This window comes from Cydia strobilella, chromosome 7, assembly GCF_947568885.1.
Source record: "Cydia strobilella chromosome 7, ilCydStro3.1, whole genome shotgun sequence".
NCBI classification, from domain to species: Eukaryota; Metazoa; Arthropoda; class Insecta; order Lepidoptera; family Tortricidae; genus Cydia; species Cydia strobilella.
The window spans coordinates 8193768-8214587 of NC_086047.1; the positions used below are offsets into that span (position 1 = coordinate 8193768).

The following is a 20820-nucleotide window of genomic DNA, read 5'->3' on the forward strand; positions in this document are numbered from 1 at the left end:
AGTCCGACTTGCACTTGTTCGGTTTTTTAATCTGTTAGAAAAATAAAAATTAACATTAGTAGGTAGGTACGAATGTTAATTCATTATTTTTCTAACAGATGGCGTTAGTAGTCATACAAAGTGTTATTCCTTTATTCTATTTTATTATGTTTATTAGATGATATTTTTATGTTTAATAACACATATAGACATGAATTTAATAAATGACTATGTTAAATATCAAAGCTAACAGTGCTATAGTTTTTCTGTAAAGTGTACCACAAGAATGCATACCTAGATTGTCGAATAGTGATAGGGCTCGCTGTTTGTACTCCTAATTTCAAAAAGAGCACTCTTTACTTGGGATAGAATGAAAGAACCATTAACATCACAAATAAAGCCAATATATTAAAAATAATTTCCGAACCTTATATCTAAACTCGATAAGAATGTCGTTAGCTAGTTGCACGGTCGGTTCAGCGACATCTAGCGTGATATTGAGTAAACATCTTTGTACGAAAGCTATTCTATGGAAGTACGGATGCGAACATGCCGCCCACCAAGAACTAGTTCTTAACTCAATTTAAAACTAAACATAACAAAATAACTAACTAAAACAACGGTTACATTATTGTAAGAGTAACAACTCGCGCTACCTTGTTCAAACCTGGAATACATTTCTTGACATAAAGCTAAAGCTTAATCTTCTTCACTTTTCAGCAGGTAGACACGTTTTTTTTTTTTTTTTTTTTAATTTTTTAGGAATCTTCGACAATACGCAACAACTCTCAACAACTTGTTAAGTGAAAAATATTTCGACCACATACTATCTTCGCCGTCCGATCGAGTTACTATAGTTTCTAGGTGAGTATGTATTTTCCTTTCTTCTATCTGAGTATTCTTTGGTTGTGATACTTTGTGGTCAATCACCTTTTGTTTCAGCCCTTCAGCTTCCTGCGCGGTACTGTGTAAAGGTCCCATGTGGTTAAATTCCTTGTATTCATGGAACACCTTTGTGTATTTTGTTTGCAGGCGCTCATCAGCTGGAAGTTTCCTTTCCAGAGAGTGAAATCTTCGCAACGGTAACTCTCTGGACCCTCCATTTGCACAGGCTGGTTGCTCACCCCTGAACGGTAACCTAACAACGTGGCGTCCGTTCTCATCCCGTGTAGCAGTCGCTTTGTTTATCTCCTCACTCCTCTTATCCTCAGGTGTTAAGATCCTTGGATTGTTGGTAGGTTCTGATTCAAGTTCCCCATATGACCTATTCAACTGTTTCACCTGAGTGTGCATGCTAACCAGCTTGCAGGAGATGTCAGCCTTTAATCCTACTTCACCACATATAATCCATCCCAGACACGTCTTTTGGGCTACCATAGTCTCCTGTGGTGATTTGATTAAACCTGTTTGGATGATTCGCGCATATACCTTAGTTCCCAACAATATGTCTATTTGATTTGGATTGTGATACTCAGGATCTGCGAGCTCGACACTTTGTAACTCAGGCCAGGAGCTTATTGTTACTTTTGCAGAGGGTTGGTTCGAGGTAACTTTGTCAATCACATAAGCTGTAACTTCAATGACACTGCTAGAGTCGGTGCGCGATGCAATTGTGACTTGAACTGTTGACTTCAACGCTGTAATCTGCTGACCTCTCAATCCCGTTACTGAAACCTTAATTGCTGTTTGTTTTAACCCTAGCTTCTTGACTGCAGCTGAAGTTATAAATGAGACCTCTGAGCCCGGATCTATTAATACCCTCATTAGTTCTTCCCTTTCCCATGATTTGGCTTTTACTACCGCGGTAGCCAGTAACCCTTGCTGTGAGACTTCATTCATGAAGTGATTTGAAACACTGGTTCCCGGTGTAGCTTCTCCCGTTGAATTTGTGACTTGTGGTATATGAACTTGTGCCACCGCTTGACTAGCTGATGGCTCCTTACCTTCATTGGCTTGAGTGTCCCCTTTTTGATGTAACAGCGAGTGATGTCGCCTGTTACAGATTTGACAATTTATTGTCAGTTTGCAGTATCTGACAGAGTGATTATTACCCAAACAGTTGAAACACATCCCGTTGGTTTGAACAAAATTACGCTTAACATCGACATCTAAAGCATTAAAATCTTTGCAATGTATTATCCTATGCTCACCTTTACAGTAATTACAAGATACATTGGTGGAGATATGCAGATTACTAACCCTTTCCACCTGATTGCCCTTGACCTGACTAAAATTTCCCTTGTAATTGTTATTAACATATTTAGGTTGTTGGACAAATCCCGATTTCGGTTCCAAAAATTCTAAAGAATGGTATCGCGTTTGCAAAAAATCTTTAAATTGTTCCAGAGTCGGTAACTCTTCAGACAGAGATACAGATTTGCTTACTTTCCATTCCCAGTTTTTCCGACTTTCTGGATCCAATTTATGACTAACAATGTAAATTATAATAATATCCCAAGTGCTTGTATCAATTTTGAGACTAGACAATGCATTCAACGTTTCCGTGGTACAATCTAACATATGCTTAATATCAGTGGCAGACTCAGTCAGAAGAGACTTTTGTGCAAAAAATCTTTTTAATATGCTATTCGCCAAATATTGCTTGTTATTATAGCGACTCTCTAACTGGGTCCAACACTGATCATAACTTTCACTAGAAATGGGTATGTGTCTAAGAAGCTGCTCCGCTTCGCCTGTCAAATGCGCCTTGAGGTAGTGAAGCTTCTGTATGTCATCGATGTCCTGATTTTTGTGGATGAGTGAAATGAACAAATCCCGGAACCCCATCAACTCCTCATACTTTCCCGAAAAGGTTGGAATCGTGATCTTAGGGAGCTTCACATGACTCGATTTTGACGTTGATGCTGTAGTTGACAACATGGGACTATCATTGCTGGGTGTTGCCTTTAACTTGCTCAAAGCGTTCTTAAGCTCGCACTTGTAATCCATATATGACTCGTTGGTTGCATCATACACATCGTCTTTTATGTATGCAGTGTCTTGTAACACATCTTGCTCTGGCAACATCAGTATCTGCATATGCATACGTGAAAACTGATCCCATATTTTTTCTAAGCTTTCAAGTCTGGTTTCAACGTACGAGATGGTAATCCGCTCCTTCGGAGACTTTTTGTAATTACTTGAAAATTGACACTAGCTTCCATCTTACTACTCATCTTGAAAATTTACAAGTCCCAGCAAACTTATCATAAATAAAGTCCCAAATGCTCACGTAAATTTGCTAAGTCCTCAAACAGTAAATCTTGAAAAGTTACAAGTGTTTTTTGTTTTTGCTCCTAAATTTTCTAAGTGTTTGGCTGATGTACTTCGATATGAAATCGGGCATAGGTTCCCCGTCGGTTCACTTTTTCTTAAATTATTCTAAGTCCTAAACACTTTGAAATTGTCTTCTGTCTATGAATTTTTCTAAGTCCAAATTTGACAGTTCTATTTTCCAATATTATTTTGACAGGTGACAGTTCCAATTAATGACACTGCACAGATAAACATAAATGTACTCACAGTTTGAAATCTTCTTACACTTCACTTCACTAGTACTTGAACCTTAGTTGAACTTCCCGCCAAGTTGATCCACCGTGACGTCACTCAAGGTCACGGCGCTGCTGACTCCGTCGACTGCTCCAATCCGCTGCCGCCCTCGGAGACTGCGTCCTCGACAACAATCCGTTGCCACTTGACGCAGGAAAGCACCACTAAATACTAAGGCCCAGTACAATCCGGTTCGAAGGACCATATGTTTGTACTCCTAATTTCAAAAAGGGCGCTCTTTACTTGGGATAGAATGAAAGTACCATTAACATCACAAATAAAGCCAATATATTAAAAATAATTTCCGAACCTTATATCTAAACTCGATAAGAATGTCGTTAGCTAGTTGCACGGTCGGTTCAGCGACATCTAGCGTGATATTGAGTAAACATCTTTGTACGAAAGCTATTCTATGGAAGTACGGATGCGAACACTCGCTTCGCTCGCCCTAATTAGGTACTGGTCGGGCTTTAGATGAAGTCGCGGGCAGAAGCTAATTAATACTTTTTGTCCCTCGCTTTTACTTTTACAGGTAATGCACGTGTGCACATGTAGACGTGACAGTAGTTTGACGGTGCATGTCATGTAATACACGGACACATGGAGACTATATAAAGGAGCCAAATCTCTACGTATGAAAAGTGTCGATCAAAAAATAGTAATTAGGCGGCGCCACCATACACCGAAATAGTACCAAAAACAACCTACGTAATTTGGTCGGGTTATTTGATGCCTTATATGGTTCATGTTATACTCATGTCCCAGAGCCTAACTAGCGCCACCAGAGAGATTAGGAAGTATTATTTAAAGCTGATAGCGGTCACTTTTGTAACAATTCTGCCATAAGACTGGCATCCTTTCTATACCATCCATACACGGACAGTAAAAGTATGGACGGTATAGAAAGGACGACAATCTCTTATGGCAGGACTATTGCAAAAGTGACCAGCTTGCAGCTGTAAATAATAGTTCCTAATCTCTCCGGTGGCGCTAGTTAGGCTCTGGGACATGAGTATAACATGAACCATATAAGGCAACAAATAACCCGACCAAATTACGTAGGTTGTTTTTGGTAGTATTTCGGTGTATGGTGGCGGTGCCTAATTACTGTTTTTCGATGGACACTTTTCATACATGGAGATTTGGCTCCTTTATATAGTCTCCATGAGTAAAAGTGTTAAATATATTGACTTTAACTTGGTACATAAGAAACATCCTTGTTAGGTATAACGGTAGTGCCCCATTTAAGTATAATGATAGGATCAAAGGTTGTGTTACGCCCCTCGGAGCTACGTACTGATATAACAATGTCTTGAAATAAAAAGATTCTTTAAAAGGAGCTTAAAAATCTACATTTTTTACGAAATTTTGATCTCACGTACTGTCGCTGCTGAGTTTGGGCAGTATCTTAATTACAAGTATGTCATGACAATAAATGACTTAGTATTTAATGGATATCGCTCGATTTGCAATACGCGAGATAAAATATAAAAGAAGTGGTTGGTTATGAAAATTTATCAGTTCACAACTGTACATTATTCGAGTACAACGAATTTATACAATAATTTTAAAATGTATTGCAAGGTATCTAAAAACTGCTTTGCAAATTGCAAAATTGAAAATCTAACTAGTGCGTTAAACTTTGGACCTAAAAATTTGGATACTAAACAAAGATTGTAATATTACAGATTTTGTGCCTCGCTGCTCTGGTGGGGTTGGTGATCGCGCAGCACGGGCATGAGCACGCGCACTCCTCGCAGCACATCTCAAAGCACGACGGACACGCGGAGGAAGTCATCATCAAGGACCACCATGGACACGAGAAACACATCGACTACTACGTAAGCCCCAAACAACATTAATCTGTTCTAGTGCCTTCTGCTGTTTGACACACGTTGACAATTAAATGTATTATAGACGCATCCCAAGTACGAGTTCAAGTACGAGGTGGAGGACAAGCACACGGGTGACCACAAGACGCAGCACGAGCACCGCGACGGCGACGTCGTCAAGGGCTTCTACAGCCTGCACGAGCCCGACGGCTCCGTCAGGGACGTGCACTACCACAGTGACAAAAAGACTGGGTGAGGGTTTTTATCGCTTAGTGTCGATTTACAAGCAATCTGGATGCCAGCTTGGACCCTTCGACTCGGTCCAAAGGCGCGCTGTACGAATTGTCGACGATCCCAAACTCACAAGCGGTATTGAACCTTTAAGTCTGAAGAGACTTTGCCTCTTTGTGTGTGTTCTACCGCCTGTACAACGGGCTGTGCTCTGAAGAATTGTTTGACATTATGACAACGGTCGCTTTCTATGACCGCACCGCTCGCCATCGGCAGGGCGTTCATCCTCACACCCTAGCACCTAAATGGTCGCGTACTGTGCGGTTTAAGAGGAATTTCCTCCCGCGTACGCTTCGTCTGTGGAATGAGCTCCCTGCCGAGGTTTTTCCGAGGGGCTCTACAGTATGGGGTTCTTCAAAAAAGGAGTGTACTGGTTTTTAAAGGGTCGGCAACGCGCATGTAATATCTCTGGTGTTGCAGGCGTCCATAGGCTACGGTGACTGCTTACCACCAGGCGGGCCGTATGCTTGTTTGCCACCGTCGTGGTATAAAAAAATAAAAATCAATGTCCCTAAAACTATAATGAAAACATTACAATATCTATAAATATTACTTCCTTTTCAGATTTCACGCTGAGGTGAAACACAGCACCCACCACATTGTTCCCAAACATCATTATCATTAAGATTAGTTTATCTAATATTATACGCACACCTAGACAATTTTTGTTGACACTGTTTGTTTGTTTATGAAAAATATAATTATGTAAACACAATTTCTGTCTATCATTTTACTATTTTTAAATGTTATACGTGCCGCCGTGAGGATTAAAATCGTCTGTCTGGCAAGTTCGTTTACAAGCTATAAATCTCGTGTTTTTATAAGTATACCGCTACCACACAATACAAAGCCCTCTTTCCATTTCTCTCAAATAGGTGTCGCAAGCACGAATACAACGGATATAGTTAAATTATTAGATTAGATTAGATTAGTGTGTTATGTAATAAACTTAGTAATTTAACAATCGTTTTCTTGTCTAACGTTTTTAATACACTCGAAACTTTTTAATATTATAGTTTCATTTAAAGTTTAGAAATATATAACCTGGAAATTGTACATAGTTGGAAAGTCCGACTAAGTAGTTTAAGCGAAGATCGTAATAGCGTTTTGCCTATAACCAGATATCTTTACTTTAAGTTAGGTACTGTAAAATGGGGTAAGTAGGAGCAAAACTGACATTCAAACCTCGATAACATTTTATTTTTTACATAAGTATGTATTATGAATATTACTATAGCTCCATTTTAAATTGGAATACGTTATTTTTGTAGCAGTAGCCTTAATAACCCATCTCACCCCCCTTTCAATCCTTGTCTCCCCATTCATAACCCAATTCTCCCCGCGAACCCTACTCACCCCATTTTACGGTACGCTTACAAATGTATAAGTCAAAATGACACATTGAGAGGCGTGTAGCGCATTTACGAATAACGCCATCAGTATTTATCAGCTAGTGCAACAAATTGAATACATCTGTTGAATTTGGAAAACACTTGTAAATAAACCAACGAAATCGAAGCAACAGCTTTATTTACATGTTGTAAAACTAATATAACACATACTACATAATCAGGTATCACAAGCATAAACACAAATCAAAAATAGTTTAGAAACCACAACGTAAATTAATGATGATGAGCCGGTACTACATGCTTGGCGTGACCTTCACGCTGGACCTGGGCATTGAATCTGGGAAGAAAAAGGATATGTTATTACAAACATTGCTGGATCAGAAATATCACTGTTGACAGCTGACACATCAAATCCGTAATGGATTCAGAAAAAAAAAAAAAAATGAGAATCGGTATGTATATTTTTATGAGGGAATAGTTTGTGATGACCTTTTTTTTACTATTATTAAATCTCAATTTAAATGAAAGTAGAAGTAGATGAACTTTAAAAAACTGGACTAGAGACAATGGTAAAAATAAGATTGAAATTATTTTAGAATCATTATTATTTATTTTTTAAATCTTTCTTACCCATTCTTGTGGTCTGCAGTGTAATGTACAGTCCTGACAGTGCCGTCGGCCTCGTGCAGGCTGTAGTAGCCCTTCACGACGTCGCCGTCGCGGGACTCGTGCTGGGACTTCTTGTCGCCGGTGTGCGGGTCCTCCACCTTGTACTCGAACTCGTATTTAGGGTACGCGTAGTAGTCGTGGTGGCCTTCGGGCGCCTTGCCGGGCACGTCGTGGCGCTGGATGTGCTGTGAGGAGACTGCGTGGTGCTGATTGTGATGTGACTCAGTATGAATGGGCTCGTGGTATGACACTAGATGCACGGGCTCGTGCTGCACATGACCAAGTTGCACATGGCCAAGCTGAACATGACCAAGCTGCTCCTGCCCATGCTCATGTCCATGCTCCTGACCGTGACTCTGGTGTAGAACGATGCTCTGAGACGAGTACGCGTGTCCATGTTCATTGTGCCCGTGCCCTTCTTGTGGTCGAGCAAGAGCTATGGCCAGGGTAGCGGCAACCACAAATATCTACAAAAGGATAAGATTGATATAGTTATTTTTTTTAATGAAACACTCGTATTATCTTGAATGTTATGAAATAATTATGCTTACCTTGGAATACATTTTAAAATTAAAATTAAGGATGTTGAACGTTCGAATACGAATTGGTAATTGATGTTTGAGATCTAGTACTTACGGCTTTTATATACTTCATTTAAGAGCAATCAAAATAACCAGTTTCTTCAAAATGCTTCAAGTGCAGTATTACGAGGTCGTTTGCCCTTTGAGTAATATATGACCCTCGTCCTTAGTCCTTACACTACGCTTACTATTTGCAACTCTTTTAAAGTACGCTAATTGTAAATATGTCTCAAATATTCAGCATGAAAATAAGATCTAACGATCTTCTACAGTGATTCCATGGAAGGTTTGAATGCTAAAGTATGTTGTTTTTTTAAATTGTTTAGGTTTTAAAGCAATAATGAAAATGCGTAATTAACTATGCGGGGCAAAGTAACTTTTTTTTGAGAACCAAAGGCTTGTTAAATAGATAAAAAATTGCAACCTATCATAATAATCGTAGAAGTATTCAAAAACAAATACTGAAATTGTTTAAAAGCCCATTTTTGACTCAAATTGGCTGCTTTAAGGCAATAAAAAATCAAGACTGATTAGAATCGGAAAAATACCTCTTGTAGCTTATAAAGAATTAAAAGCCCCTGCCAAAAACTATCGGCAATTCCTTTCTCTTTGGTGTCTTATGTGTACTTCATAATGATGAAAAAACATAAAACAATATAAAGAAGCCCGCTCTTTGTAGTAAAGATATGTGACATTTCACGGCACCAGGTACCTTATGGCAGCTGGCGCTTACGTCGCTTAGCGTCGCAAATTATTGCGGCGCTATGCGACGTAAGCGCCATCCAATATTAATTGGAGCGGCGTTAATAATAGCGTAAGCTCCAACCGCAATAAGGTACCTTTACCCGTGGGACGTCACATATCTTGACTATTTCATATCTAGTGAATCTCTAATTCACTTCCCGAATCGCGACAAATGTTATATTGGGATGTGTTGCGAACGCAACTATTTTATTATATAAATTATCCATACAGTAGCTAAACGCAGCCGTCGGGCTCGGGCTCGGCTGTATACGGAAGATTTAGTTAGTAGTAGTACCAATAGGAGCGCTCCACATAATTTGTATCGCGGCCAATTAGCGGCACCTAAATTTTAACCACCTTTTTTAACGTTCAATTTTGCTAGATCACTATTTCATCAGCCTCCATACAACAACTACCACTTCTACACTTTTTAACCGTTAGTCAAAGAACCCTTTGTAACCAACACCCTTGGAAGAATATAATCAGTTTACTTCAAATCGAAGTTTTATTTGAGTCGTCGAGACCTGCACGGCGGCTACAGGATGCATTGACTACTTTGTATTAGGAAATAATTACATGATCAAACGAACTTACCTTAAGTGAAGTTCGATCATGATTATACGAAGCTCCTTGTCCGAGACGGGTTTACAAGTAGTAACGCTGTCGTACAGCGCCTTAGTCACTATTTCAAAGCTAAAAAAAAAAAAACAAAACACCTTCGTTTTGACAGATCTGTGGTAAGTCATTTAGTTTAAAGCTATTCACGAACAACCCTTCTATGTGGGAATAAAGCCGCTAGGCTTATGGGTGGGTACGGGACTGCCGTCTCGGACAAGGAGCTTCGTATAATCATGATCGAACTTCACTTAAGGTAAGTTCGTTTGATCATGTAATTATACTCCGTCCTTGTCCGAGACGGGTTTACAAGTAGATGTTTAAAGTTGGGTTGTGAATGAATAAACGGTATTAAATGGGTAACATAAACTTTTATTCTCCTTAATGTACATTTAGTACAACAACAATAAACTTAAGAACAAAAAACATTAAATAAATAAATAAATAAATTAACTTCTTCATATTATTAATCAGTCTGTTTCTATTATCTTACTATTATACTTAACTAATTAGTAAATAACATGGCACAATAGTATTTCTAATATTACAGTAAAATACTTAACAGGACGCCTACAATGAGGCGGTGTTCAAAACTGCATGACTAAAGGATGCTAAAGAGCCCGTGGTTGGTCTATTATAGTGTCTTGCGAAAGTCTCTGAACTTCCAGACCATCCTGCAGTTTTTTGGATTTGATCAACAGATATGCCTGATCTAAGAGCGGCAGAAGTCGAAGCATGTCTTGTAGAGTGCGCTGTAAATATGTTCACGTCAATGCCAGCTTCATGTAAAGTATTTTTTATCCATCGACTTAAGCTTTGTGTAGACGCTGGATGGTGCGGTCTTTTAAAGGTAAGTATTAGTCGACCGTAAGTATTCCTTATAGCTTTTGTTGCCTCAATATAAGTTCTTAAAGTTCTAACAGGGCAAATTTCTACATTATTTTCATATGCTTTTAATTGTAATAATGGTTGTGTGCCACCTCTTCTAGTGGTTTTAATGATGTCTGGTATGAAAATATTGACTGAATTACTAGAGAAACTCATATTATCTAACAAGATTAATGATAGGGTTTGTACCCTATGTCCTGTAGTTAAAGCTAAAAGTGTAACTAATTTTTTAGTTAGTTTTTCTAAGGAGATATCTCCTGTAGGTAAACTAGTTAGATAATTTAACACTATTTCAGGGTCCCAAGTTACATTATATTTGGGCTTAGTAGGTTTTGATCGAAATACACCTCTCATAAATCTCTTTATCCTATCATCTATTCCAATTTTGGGTCCCATAATTAAGGATAAGGCCGATCTAGTCGAATTTAAAGTTCCATAAGACGCTCCTTTATCAAAACATTCACTCAAAAATTTAAGGATGTATGGGATTGATGCATTATAAGTGTCTAAATTATATTTAGTACAGTAAGACCACCAAAGTTTTAGCGGTGAATCATATTGTCTAATTGTATTAGCTGACAAGGAGTTTAACATTATTCGGAGTGCTGACGTGGGGGTTCCGCGTCTCACGTACGCTTCCCTGATAGCAAGCCTGCAGCCAGGGTAAGTGTCCATTACTCATCAATTTTATCCAACGGTTTGCCAGTTTCGGTCGGATTTCATCTCCCTAAACCTCTTTCTCTGCGCCCTCACTGCCGAGGGCAAGAAGAAATTCCTCTGGTAACTGGTCGTCCTCTATTAATTCAGTGTCCTCCGGTAACTCATTGTCCTCCAATTTCTTCTTATAACGCTTCATTTTTCGTTTTAAATAATCTTCTTCACTTTCTTCGATCCTTCGTTTCGACATTTTCACTAATAATACAAACGCAGTGGAAATTTCCACGAGAAAGAAAAAACCGACGCCTTTGTTTAAACTTCACACAGATTAAACACGGATGTCAATGACAATGTCGATAAATTGGCGCGCGCAGTGAAAAGAAAACGAACGATACCAACACAACGGAAATAAAAGAAAGAGAGAGAAGATTAAAACGTCAGTATAACGTCAATAGAGGTTAGCCCCTGGGCGGTGTTTTTCATATCTTATCTGTGCCCAAACACAAAATACAAGGAACTTGCTTTTTCATATAAATGAACTTGCATACAACCAAAAATACGCAAAATTATTTACCGCAGAGTACACTCCTGGTCGAAACATAATTATAAGCTTTTCTTACATACCTTTAGTGTCTCCTAGTCGTCTACTACCAAGGAAACAAACCTTATTGAAACTTTCATTCCAATCTTGAATATTAGTTTAACACAAACAAGAATATGAAAAAGCAACACCAAAATATCACTATATGGATCATATTTATCGAGAACACAGAACATAGTACCAAAAATAATTGATAAATTACGAGTTTTTACAAAAAAACACAGTGACCGGCGCATGCACTAAGAACGTAATGACTTACCACAGATCTGTCAAAACGAAGGTGTTTTGTTTTTTTTTTTTTAGCTTTGAAATAGTGACTAAGGCGCTGTACGACAGCGTTACTACTTGTAAACCCGTCTCGGACAAGGACGGAGTATAATTATACATATATATCTTATTTCAATGATTTGAAATAATGACCAATTATGAAACACAATTTTTTTATTCAAAGAAACTTTAAACAACTGTTAAGAAAAATCGTATTAAGATCGGGTTAAATCGAAGGTGAGATCAGCATTATTCGTTACTATGATGATGATGACCATGATGTTGGCTGTATTTTACGTCTGCGTGGAATCTGTAACAAATATTTAAGTAAAATAATAAGTAAGCTTATATTATAATATTATATAAACCTACCTACTCATAAAGTGACAGTAGATTGAACACATATTTTTGATTCAGACTATATACAATATATTTATGTAAAAAAATAAAGAAATAGATGTACATACTCTGTAAAGTTAAAAACGCGTTTTCTCTAGTTAAAACTAGTTTTCCGCATCGCCTAGTGTAAGGCTTCGGTGAAAAATAGTTTGAACTGGGATTTTGTTTCAAAAATTTATTTTGTTGAACTAGTTTTGTCTAGACTAATATAAAAGAAACGTAACACAAAAAAAAACTTGTTTAAAATTAACGTTATTATAATACATAGTCGTTTCTATCGCTTCGCACGCTGCTAGGTCGCTGTTTGGTCGCCTCAACAATTATATACAATAATATAAAGCCGCGTTCCCACGTCGTTGCTTCGTTGTTTGTATATTTAAATGGAAGTGTTCACATACGTATGGAACGGTAATCGTTCTGTTGTCGCTTGTGTATTTAAATGGAGGTGTTCGCATATAGGACGATACGATCACTGTCTTTACTAAATAGTTAATATTTTATTTGACTCACCCGTGCTTGTCGGCGTGATATTCCACATGCCTGACGTGGCCGTCGGGCTGGTGCAGGCTGTATCGGCCCTTGACGACGTCGCCGTCGCGATGCTCTTGCTGCATCTTCATGTCATGAGTGTGCGGGTCTTCTACGTGGTACTCGAATTCGTACTTGGGATGAGTCTGTTGAGTAGGGTTGAGAACAGAAAAATCCCATTTAATACGGAAATTAAAAAAAAAAGCCGGTTTGTAATTCTAGAGTAGCTATTTATATCAGGCTATTTGCGGAGGTTTTCCGATAGCTAATAAATCCTCAATATAAATAATTATACATATTCCGGTTCATAACAAAAACATTGTGTACCAGGTCGTCAGCAAACCTACCTAATTGCGACCTATTCTTGCTATCAGAAAGCAATATTAGACGCCCTAAGTTACTAATAAGTAAATAATTAAAAATTGTCTGATATTGGTTCGGTCACTCTTATCATTATTGCCTAAGGATCGTACCAAATAAATTGATTGACTTTTGTAATACAATTTCAAAACTTTTTTTCTGTTTTTTTTTGTTTGGTTGCGAGACGTATTTTTTACATGTCATGTTTATGATGGGGTTAAAAAATTATTGCATGTTTAGACTTTTATATAAATTATAGGTATTATCGTTGTTTTTAAGAACCATATCATTTATTATTGATTGCCAGAAATAACAGGCTTTTTTAATAAATTTATTTTTACAGTAGCAGTGAGTTCCTGCAACGTTTACATCTTCATTCTACAACGAAAACTTACATGATGTTCGGGTTCATGGTGTTCATGCACGGGGCTATCATGGCGCGAGACATGTACATGCGAGCGGGCATGCCCATGATTTTCATGGCCGTGATGCTGGTGTCCATGCTCCGTATGACCATGCGTCTCCACCCAATGCTGTGGGCCATGTCCATGGTGGACCGTCTTGATGTGTACTTCCGACCGAGCCACACCGTGCCCATGGTGCCCACGCTCTGCTTCCTGGGCGCCCACCACAGCTACGAGAACCGCGAAGCACAAGACCTAATAAGAAAAAAGTAAGCAAGTCACAAAATAATAGGTATATATCTCGTTACACCGTATATGTACACTTTGATCCTAAATGAGAACAATTGAAACGTATATCACTAGACTTATTATTAAATTTTTCATACAGCTATCGCTTCTTTTTGTGGTTAGGTTTTACCTTAGAAAACATTTTGGATTATCTTTGTTGAATCCTATCCAAAACAAAGTCACGATGAATACTGAAGATTATCTTCAGAAATTCTTCTTTTATGAACCGATAATCAAGGTAATATTGATTTCTCTGTAAATAAGGCTGAAAAAATTAAAACAATTTTCCAATTATTTCGGATATTGTATGCGAATAATTATGTAATAAAAGTCTGCCTATGCGGTGCTATTTTTAGATTAAGTCTAATTTAGTTTTACATTAATTTATTTTACCTATTTCTTTTGTTTGTAGACATTATTTTGATTTTTGTTGCTGTTTAAAACTATGCAATGCAAAAGGGCGTTTTCAGCACAGCAGAAGGGATGACTTTTTGCGTAAACTCAAAAACGGCTTAACCTCATTATGTAAGATATTTTTTGGAATTTGTTTATTAAATCTTATTTGCATAGAAACTTTACGTCAGAAGGCATTCTCTTCTCTACCAGTTAACCATAGGACCAAACAGAGATCAAACAATAATTGGTTCGGGAAATATTTACAGTAAATGAGAAATTAAATAAATAATTATTTATAAATGCCTGTGGCATATTGTTATATTTTATAATTTTATTGGATAGTCTAATATAATCCTATTTCTACATAAATAACGACATATATTAATAATTGTATGAATATAAAGCGTGCTAAATATAAAATGTTAAATTTATTGATAACGTTTATTGATAACGCTTGTTAAAATTTATAAAACGGGTAAAATTTATAAAACGATCATAAGACCTGTCGTCATGTATGGATCAGAGTGTTGGGCCCTAAAGGTGAGGGATGAAAAGAGATTGCATGTAGCGGAGATGAGAATGTTAAGGTGGATGTGTGGCGTGACGAGAATGGATAGGATAAGGAATGAGTATATAAGAGGAAGCCTGAAAGTTGCACCCATAACAGAAAAAGTAAGGGCAAATCGCCTAGCATGGTACGGGCATGTGATGCGGAGGGATGAAAGTCATGTGACAAGAAAGGTATTAAGAATGAATGTGGAGGGAAGTACGAGGAGAGGAAAACCGAGGAAAAGGTGGATGGACTGTGTGAATGATGATATGAAACTAACGCAAGTGAATGATGAGATGACGGGTGACAGAGATGTATGGAAGTAAAAGACATGCTGCGCCGACCCCAAGTGAATGGGACAAGGGCAAGCGAATGATGATGATAACGCTTGTTATCAATAAACGATTGATTGATTGAAATACTATTTATTTGTTAAATAACACTAAATAATACATACATATTGATGTAATAATATATACTTACATAAATAAAATACTTACATATACATATATATACACTTTATTAGAAAATTTATATTGAACACCCCTATTGTTTTACGATGATACCTCTGGGATTTGAACCCGTGCCATCGGCTTCATAGGAAGGGTCACTACCAACTAGGCCACTAGGCCTTTTTTGACAACTTTGTGGGCGAGAAGGATATATGTATATTCCCGTGGCAAATTATAATCATTTTAGTACTTATGGCACAGGCGGATAGACCAACGGACATGGCGAAATCATAAGGATTCCTACTCGTAGTTGATTACGGAACCCATAAAAGTGAGCATTTATGTTTTTCTTTAATTATATTCTGCCTTTTCTTTAATGATAGGTGTCTAAAAATAACTTCCTTCCGATTTCTTGGTTTCCGATTGTAATAACGCCGAATAATTTTTAGTCATATAAATTATATTATAAAACAGGATATTAATTCACCTCGCGTATTACAAAAGTAACTGTCTGTTACTTGTATATTTTTATGTAGGTATCTTTGATTTTATCGCCTTGTATCCACCTGACTGTCGTTTTCGCCACTTAACTAAGTTTACAGTCTTTCATGTTCATATTATGTTTTACATACATTGTTTCCTTGAGCATGGAGTATAATTCCCACAGTATAGTTACTACTCGTACTTTCAGTTCTTTAAAATGTGCCACAAAAACCATTTCTGATAAACTGTGGGCATTTTTTCTTAGTTTTTCAAATAATTAAATTTCTATAAGCAATCAGCATATACTTCGGCTTTGACTTGGCGGCACGAAGTTTCAGAAATATTAATTTCATGTTTTCGTCTTTATTTTCTTCGGAACTCACATTAAATAACAAAATCAAAAAATATGGTTGTCTGTAAAGTCGGTTTACGGACGATAATTTTGCGTGATAACGTCATAAGAAAACATTGATGAAAAGATGATGAAAAGGCCATATCGTTACCATGGAGATCTGTCCACAACGTGACACTTTTTCGTGCATGCTACCGGTGTCGCTATCGGTTTATAAGACGTTATCACAACAAAACGCACAATAAATCCAATAAAACAGAATTACAGATTCAACAATTTTCAACTTTGCCTCCGTAACAATTTAAAAAAAAAACCTCCGCGTGTTTGAGTAGACATTTTTACCGCTAACATTTAGATGAAATAATTTAAATGTTTATTTGTGTAGTTAAATTTGTAATTTAAAATTATTGAACTTTGCTAAAAATTGTCTTATTTATTATATTCATGTCTATCATCGTTTATTGTTTTTTCTATAGACGTAGTGGCAGAATGTCATTACAAACCATAAAGCAAATACTGCCTATAGTTTTTTACTGTGTCACAAATATCTGTGAAATGGAAATAAAAAAAGAGCACTTTGCCGGCCAAGACCTGCAATTTTTATGAAATTTCTTCGAAGTCTAAGCCGCGTTTGAAACGTGGTACTTCGCAGCCTATTATAAGGAACATAATATCAGTATTTAATTGCGTGTTTGAGTAAAGTAAGTTAAGGACGTGCTAAGGAGTTTTACAGCTGAAAATATATATGGCGCTGTCCGGCGTCAGATGTTTTCTGGTAACTAAATTATCTAACCTCAACTTTTGATGAGCAGAATTACAAGAAAATATATTCAGTGCTATCCCATAATTAGGTATGGAGCCGTACTTAGGTATTTTTTGTACACATAGGTACATACGCACTAACATGATATGGATATCCTGATTTGAAATCCTACATAAATAATTAAACTGTTATGGTAGTTTTAGGTATTTATATTCATTGCTCGTTTAAAGGTATAAGATTCATCGTTATGACTAAATATAAACATATAATAGCTAATCGTTTATTCACCTAGCAGGAAATATACGGTTAGCTATTATATTAAGTAACTAACTATCTTATCTCATAAATTAAGGAGAAGTAAACCTAAACATTAATTTAGAGTAGGATCTATCTCTACATACCTACGTTTACAAATTAAACGTCAATCAATTCATATTTCAAAGCAGTAAAGTACCTAATAATAAATAATGGGGACCCAATTTATTACTCATATTATTATGTAATCGATCCATATGCAGGTTACACCACTTAAACCAGAATTGCAAAAATGCATCATATGTCGGCTTCCGAAACCGAACAAACCAGTTTATAGTAAATTAATGCGATGTATAAAATCGAGAGCTTTTGTTGAGGCCGAGTTAATTTTGCAAGTGCTTTAGACTAGTTAGCATCATAATGATTACAAGGGTACGTACGCAAATTAATTTGTATCAATTTATTGTATTAGTTGTGTCTGAAGTTTTGGTTGTAGGATATTATGTATTATATTAAAATAATTGAATTAAACTTTTTAGCATAATTTGTTAGTTTCCAATTAAATTAAATTACTTATATGTAGACACCGGGCTGGCAACTCAATCTGATAGATATCCAAAACAAATATTAATGAATTAATAATGCAAAAAAATAACGCTAACGCGGGATAACGAAGGTAGAAGAAGAAAAATGCAAAAAATATTAATTTTGTACATTTCTCTAGATATTGGCCGTTTTCGCCATCACGGCGGTGGCTCATTGTCAAGAGCACCATTCACACTCATATTCCACCGTCATCACACATGACGCGCCAAAGAAGATCGAACATCACATTCCGTCGTATACCACCTACGAAGTACCTTCCCACCACGAATCTATTTCGTCACTCTCATCACTCTCGTCACTCTCGTCACTCTCATCATCATCTGGTTCATCTAAAGAACAAGTTCCTAATTACGTCCTTCCTACTCCCGAAGAAGTTGAAAAACTGCCGCCTCCAGTAGTCCGCACCCACATACCTTCCGAGCCCGCTCCCGTTCACCAAAACCAAGAACCTCCGGTTCCTGTTCAACATTACTTTACACCTGTCAACTTCCAAGCCAATCCTGTCCAGCCAGTGCTGCAGCCCATTCCTGTACTTCAGCAAACAGTATCTGTGCATCACCAAGCTCCTGTTGAACAATCAGTTTCTCTGCACTATCAACCCACCCCAGCAATCCAAACAGTATCCGTGCACCATCAACCTACGATTCAATATGAGTCTGCTCCATTACATTATGAATCTCCTGTGCATCATTACTCCGCTCCTCTGCATCATGAGATTGCTTCAGTTCAACATGAATTGCACCGACCTCAACATGAAGAGCACCATGAAGATTATTACGTAAGCATTTAATTGTATTTAGTTAAATTACTACGCACTTTCAACCCCTCTGATGTTGAGGGTGTCCATGGGCGGCGGTAGTCGCTTTCCATCAGGCGATTCATCTGCTCGTTTCGCTCCTATATCAAATAAAAGAAACGATTTGAATTAATGTCACGTAGAAACGTTTGAAAACTGACGAAGATCCTTTCCTTGTTTGTGTGTTCTAACCTAAGATTAAATTGTGTTGGTTGGTGAAGACAACACATTTATGCTTGTAAATGTTTTGGGATAGACTTGTCTTTAAGCAAGGAAACACATACCTAGAATATTATTTCTATAATCATTACTTCCTCTTTTTGTCTAACAACTAATGAAACGATATATTAAAAACGTACCTACTGTTTAAAATATATATTTATATTATTTCAGGCGTACCCTAAGTACGAGTTCGAGTACAAGGTGGAGGACCCGCACACCGGTGACCGCAAGTCCCAGCACGAGTCCCGCGACGGCGACGTCGTGAAGGGTTATTACAGCCTGCACGAGGCCGATGGTTCTGTTCGTACTGTCGAGTATTCAGCTGACAAGCACAACGGGTAAGTTTTGAATTGTTCAAATCATTCTCATATGTCAGCAAATAACCTTTGTATATTGTATAAGGGTTGCTATAAAAAATAGAATAATGCGATTGCGATTCAAAGGTATATTAATCGAATAGTTTCATTTTATGACGACATATAATTCCTTCATTATACAAGAAATCCAGACAAAAAAGTTATAATCTTACAAAACTTCTTAAGTCTTCTAGAAAAAATATGTTTTGATTGCTTAAAAAATCCTAACACAAAATGATAAAAATACCTTTAAAATTATATTGCAAGTACGTTCACCTATTGATTTGTAGGTACTTGTACAAATTTATAAATTGAAACAAACAAAAGGTTCTAAATGTGAATTACTCGGTGACTAATCAAGAGAAATCGACTACTTAATGACGAACTAGTTCAATATCAGCCTTACACGTCACGTCAATTTTAAACACGCACATCCGAAGGAGAGCATCGGACGTGCGCACTACCCAATTTACGAGTAGGTTCATGTGGCTCTAATAACTACGTAACGTACCGCGGCTTTTGAACTTCAAAACTTTTATCTCGGTTTAATATCACTCAGCGCATCTCGCTCACAAAAGTATTGTAATGAGTGAGATGCAATAGGAGTAAAGACTTAAATAGATTTTAAACTTTCCAATGCCGCGGATGTAGTAACAAAAGGTTTTCCTCTCTATTTGATATTCGTAAAACAAAAAAATAAAACACAACAGCAATATATTTTATGTTTTATGTCAAAATCTATACATAAAAAGAAATACTTTTTTAAACACGAGTATTTACATACATTTAAGGTCCTCATTATCAAACTAATAGACGTATGTATCAAAAACATTTACGTAAAATACAGGCAATGTGAACACTAATAAAGCTCTATTATTTTTAAACGCTATCACCAAGGCGTTAAAAAGCTAAGTAGTAAGTAGGTCCATATAAATATGACTTTTTTTTAAATGTTTTTAAACTGATATAAATCATGGTATAGGTATCCGGAAATCGTCTGACGACTTTGATAATTTTGGTGATTGTTACCAATATGACGCGTTACCAATTACGTATTTTAAAAAACGGCATCTTTCAAAGACATTTTTTAACATTATTATTTAGTCACAATTGCACCAAATATCGAATTTTTGTTTTTATAATTTGTGTCAGCTATTTACCTTGTTTTTACCCTACAGCTATTATACAGTTTTATTCATACGGGTTTATGAAAAATAAGATATAAGTAGATACATATAGCTATAGGTATATCATACCTAATATCAAAATAATTAACTATTTTTTTTTCTATTTTTAGATTCAACGCAAACGTGAAGAATGACCATTACCAGAGCCATCACTGATGCCCTGTACCTGCAATCTTACTATTTATTAAATACCTCTTTGTTTATTATAGTCGTCCCTATGTTAAGTTTTTAGTAAAGAAATATTTTTTACTTTATTTGTTTAATTTATTATTATACGTAGCTCTATTTATAGTTAGTAATTTCGATGTCACTCATAATTGGTGTCATATCACCGCTATTAATTGTATAAAATTATGATAACATCGAAACATAAATAAGGTTACAACATTTCCAATGAT

The 20820-nt window shown here is 36.8% G+C and overlaps 3 protein-coding genes across 3 annotated transcripts; 2 read left to right on the forward strand and 1 right to left on the reverse strand.

The window, feature by feature from the left end:
- The first annotated feature begins 5069 nt into the window (after positions 1-5069).
- LOC134743142 (cuticle protein 7-like) lies at positions 5070-6313 on the forward strand. The gene is made up of 4 exons (XM_063676485.1): positions 5070-5112; positions 5217-5369; positions 5446-5612; positions 6216-6313. The coding sequence occupies exons 1-4, from the start codon at positions 5101-5103 to the stop codon at positions 6274-6276; spliced, it is 393 nt and encodes a 130-aa protein (XP_063532555.1). The 5' UTR covers positions 5070-5100; the 3' UTR covers positions 6277-6313.
- An 850-nt stretch (positions 6314-7163) lies between these two features.
- On the reverse strand, positions 7164-14221 carry LOC134742819 (sarcoplasmic reticulum histidine-rich calcium-binding protein-like). The gene is made up of 8 exons (XM_063676006.1): positions 14135-14221; positions 13708-13971; positions 12935-13098; positions 12286-12335; positions 11254-11412; positions 8224-8303; positions 7634-8139; positions 7164-7340 (listed from the first exon to the last, which is right to left on the reverse strand). The coding sequence occupies exons 1-8, from the start codon at positions 14144-14146 to the stop codon at positions 7277-7279; spliced, it is 1299 nt and encodes a 432-aa protein (XP_063532076.1). The 5' UTR covers positions 14147-14221; the 3' UTR covers positions 7164-7276.
- A 3929-nt stretch (positions 14222-18150) lies between these two features.
- LOC134742820 (uncharacterized) lies at positions 18151-20622 on the forward strand (the record flags this gene model as incomplete). The annotated part of the gene is made up of 3 exons (XM_063676007.1): positions 18151-18639; positions 19051-19217; positions 20533-20622. Coding segments are annotated over 3 exons (702 nt in total), but the record flags the coding sequence as incomplete, so codon positions are not given.
- Between the last annotated feature and the right edge of the window lie 198 nt (positions 20623-20820).

What these genes read in the sequence shown, in the direction of transcription:
- LOC134743142 (XM_063676485.1), top strand. An exon ending in AGAAACACATCGACTACTAC is followed by an intron (nt 5,370 to 5,445) that starts GTAAGCCCCAAA and finishes AATGTATTATAG; the next exon opens with ACGCATCCCAAGTACGAGTT. An exon ending in CACAGTGACAAAAAGACTGG is followed by an intron (nt 5,613 to 6,215) that starts GTGAGGGTTTTT and finishes CTTCCTTTTCAG; the next exon opens with ATTTCACGCTGAGGTGAAAC.
- LOC134742819 (XM_063676006.1), bottom strand. An exon ending in TCATGGTCATCATCATCATA is followed by an intron (nt 11,413 to 12,285) that starts GTAACGAATAAT and finishes TTGTATTATTAG; the next exon opens with TGAAAATGTCGAAACGAAGG. An exon ending in ACTGCAGACCACAAGAATGG is followed by an intron (nt 7,341 to 7,633) that starts GTAAGAAAGATT and finishes TTTTCTTCCCAG; the next exon opens with ATTCAATGCCCAGGTCCAGC.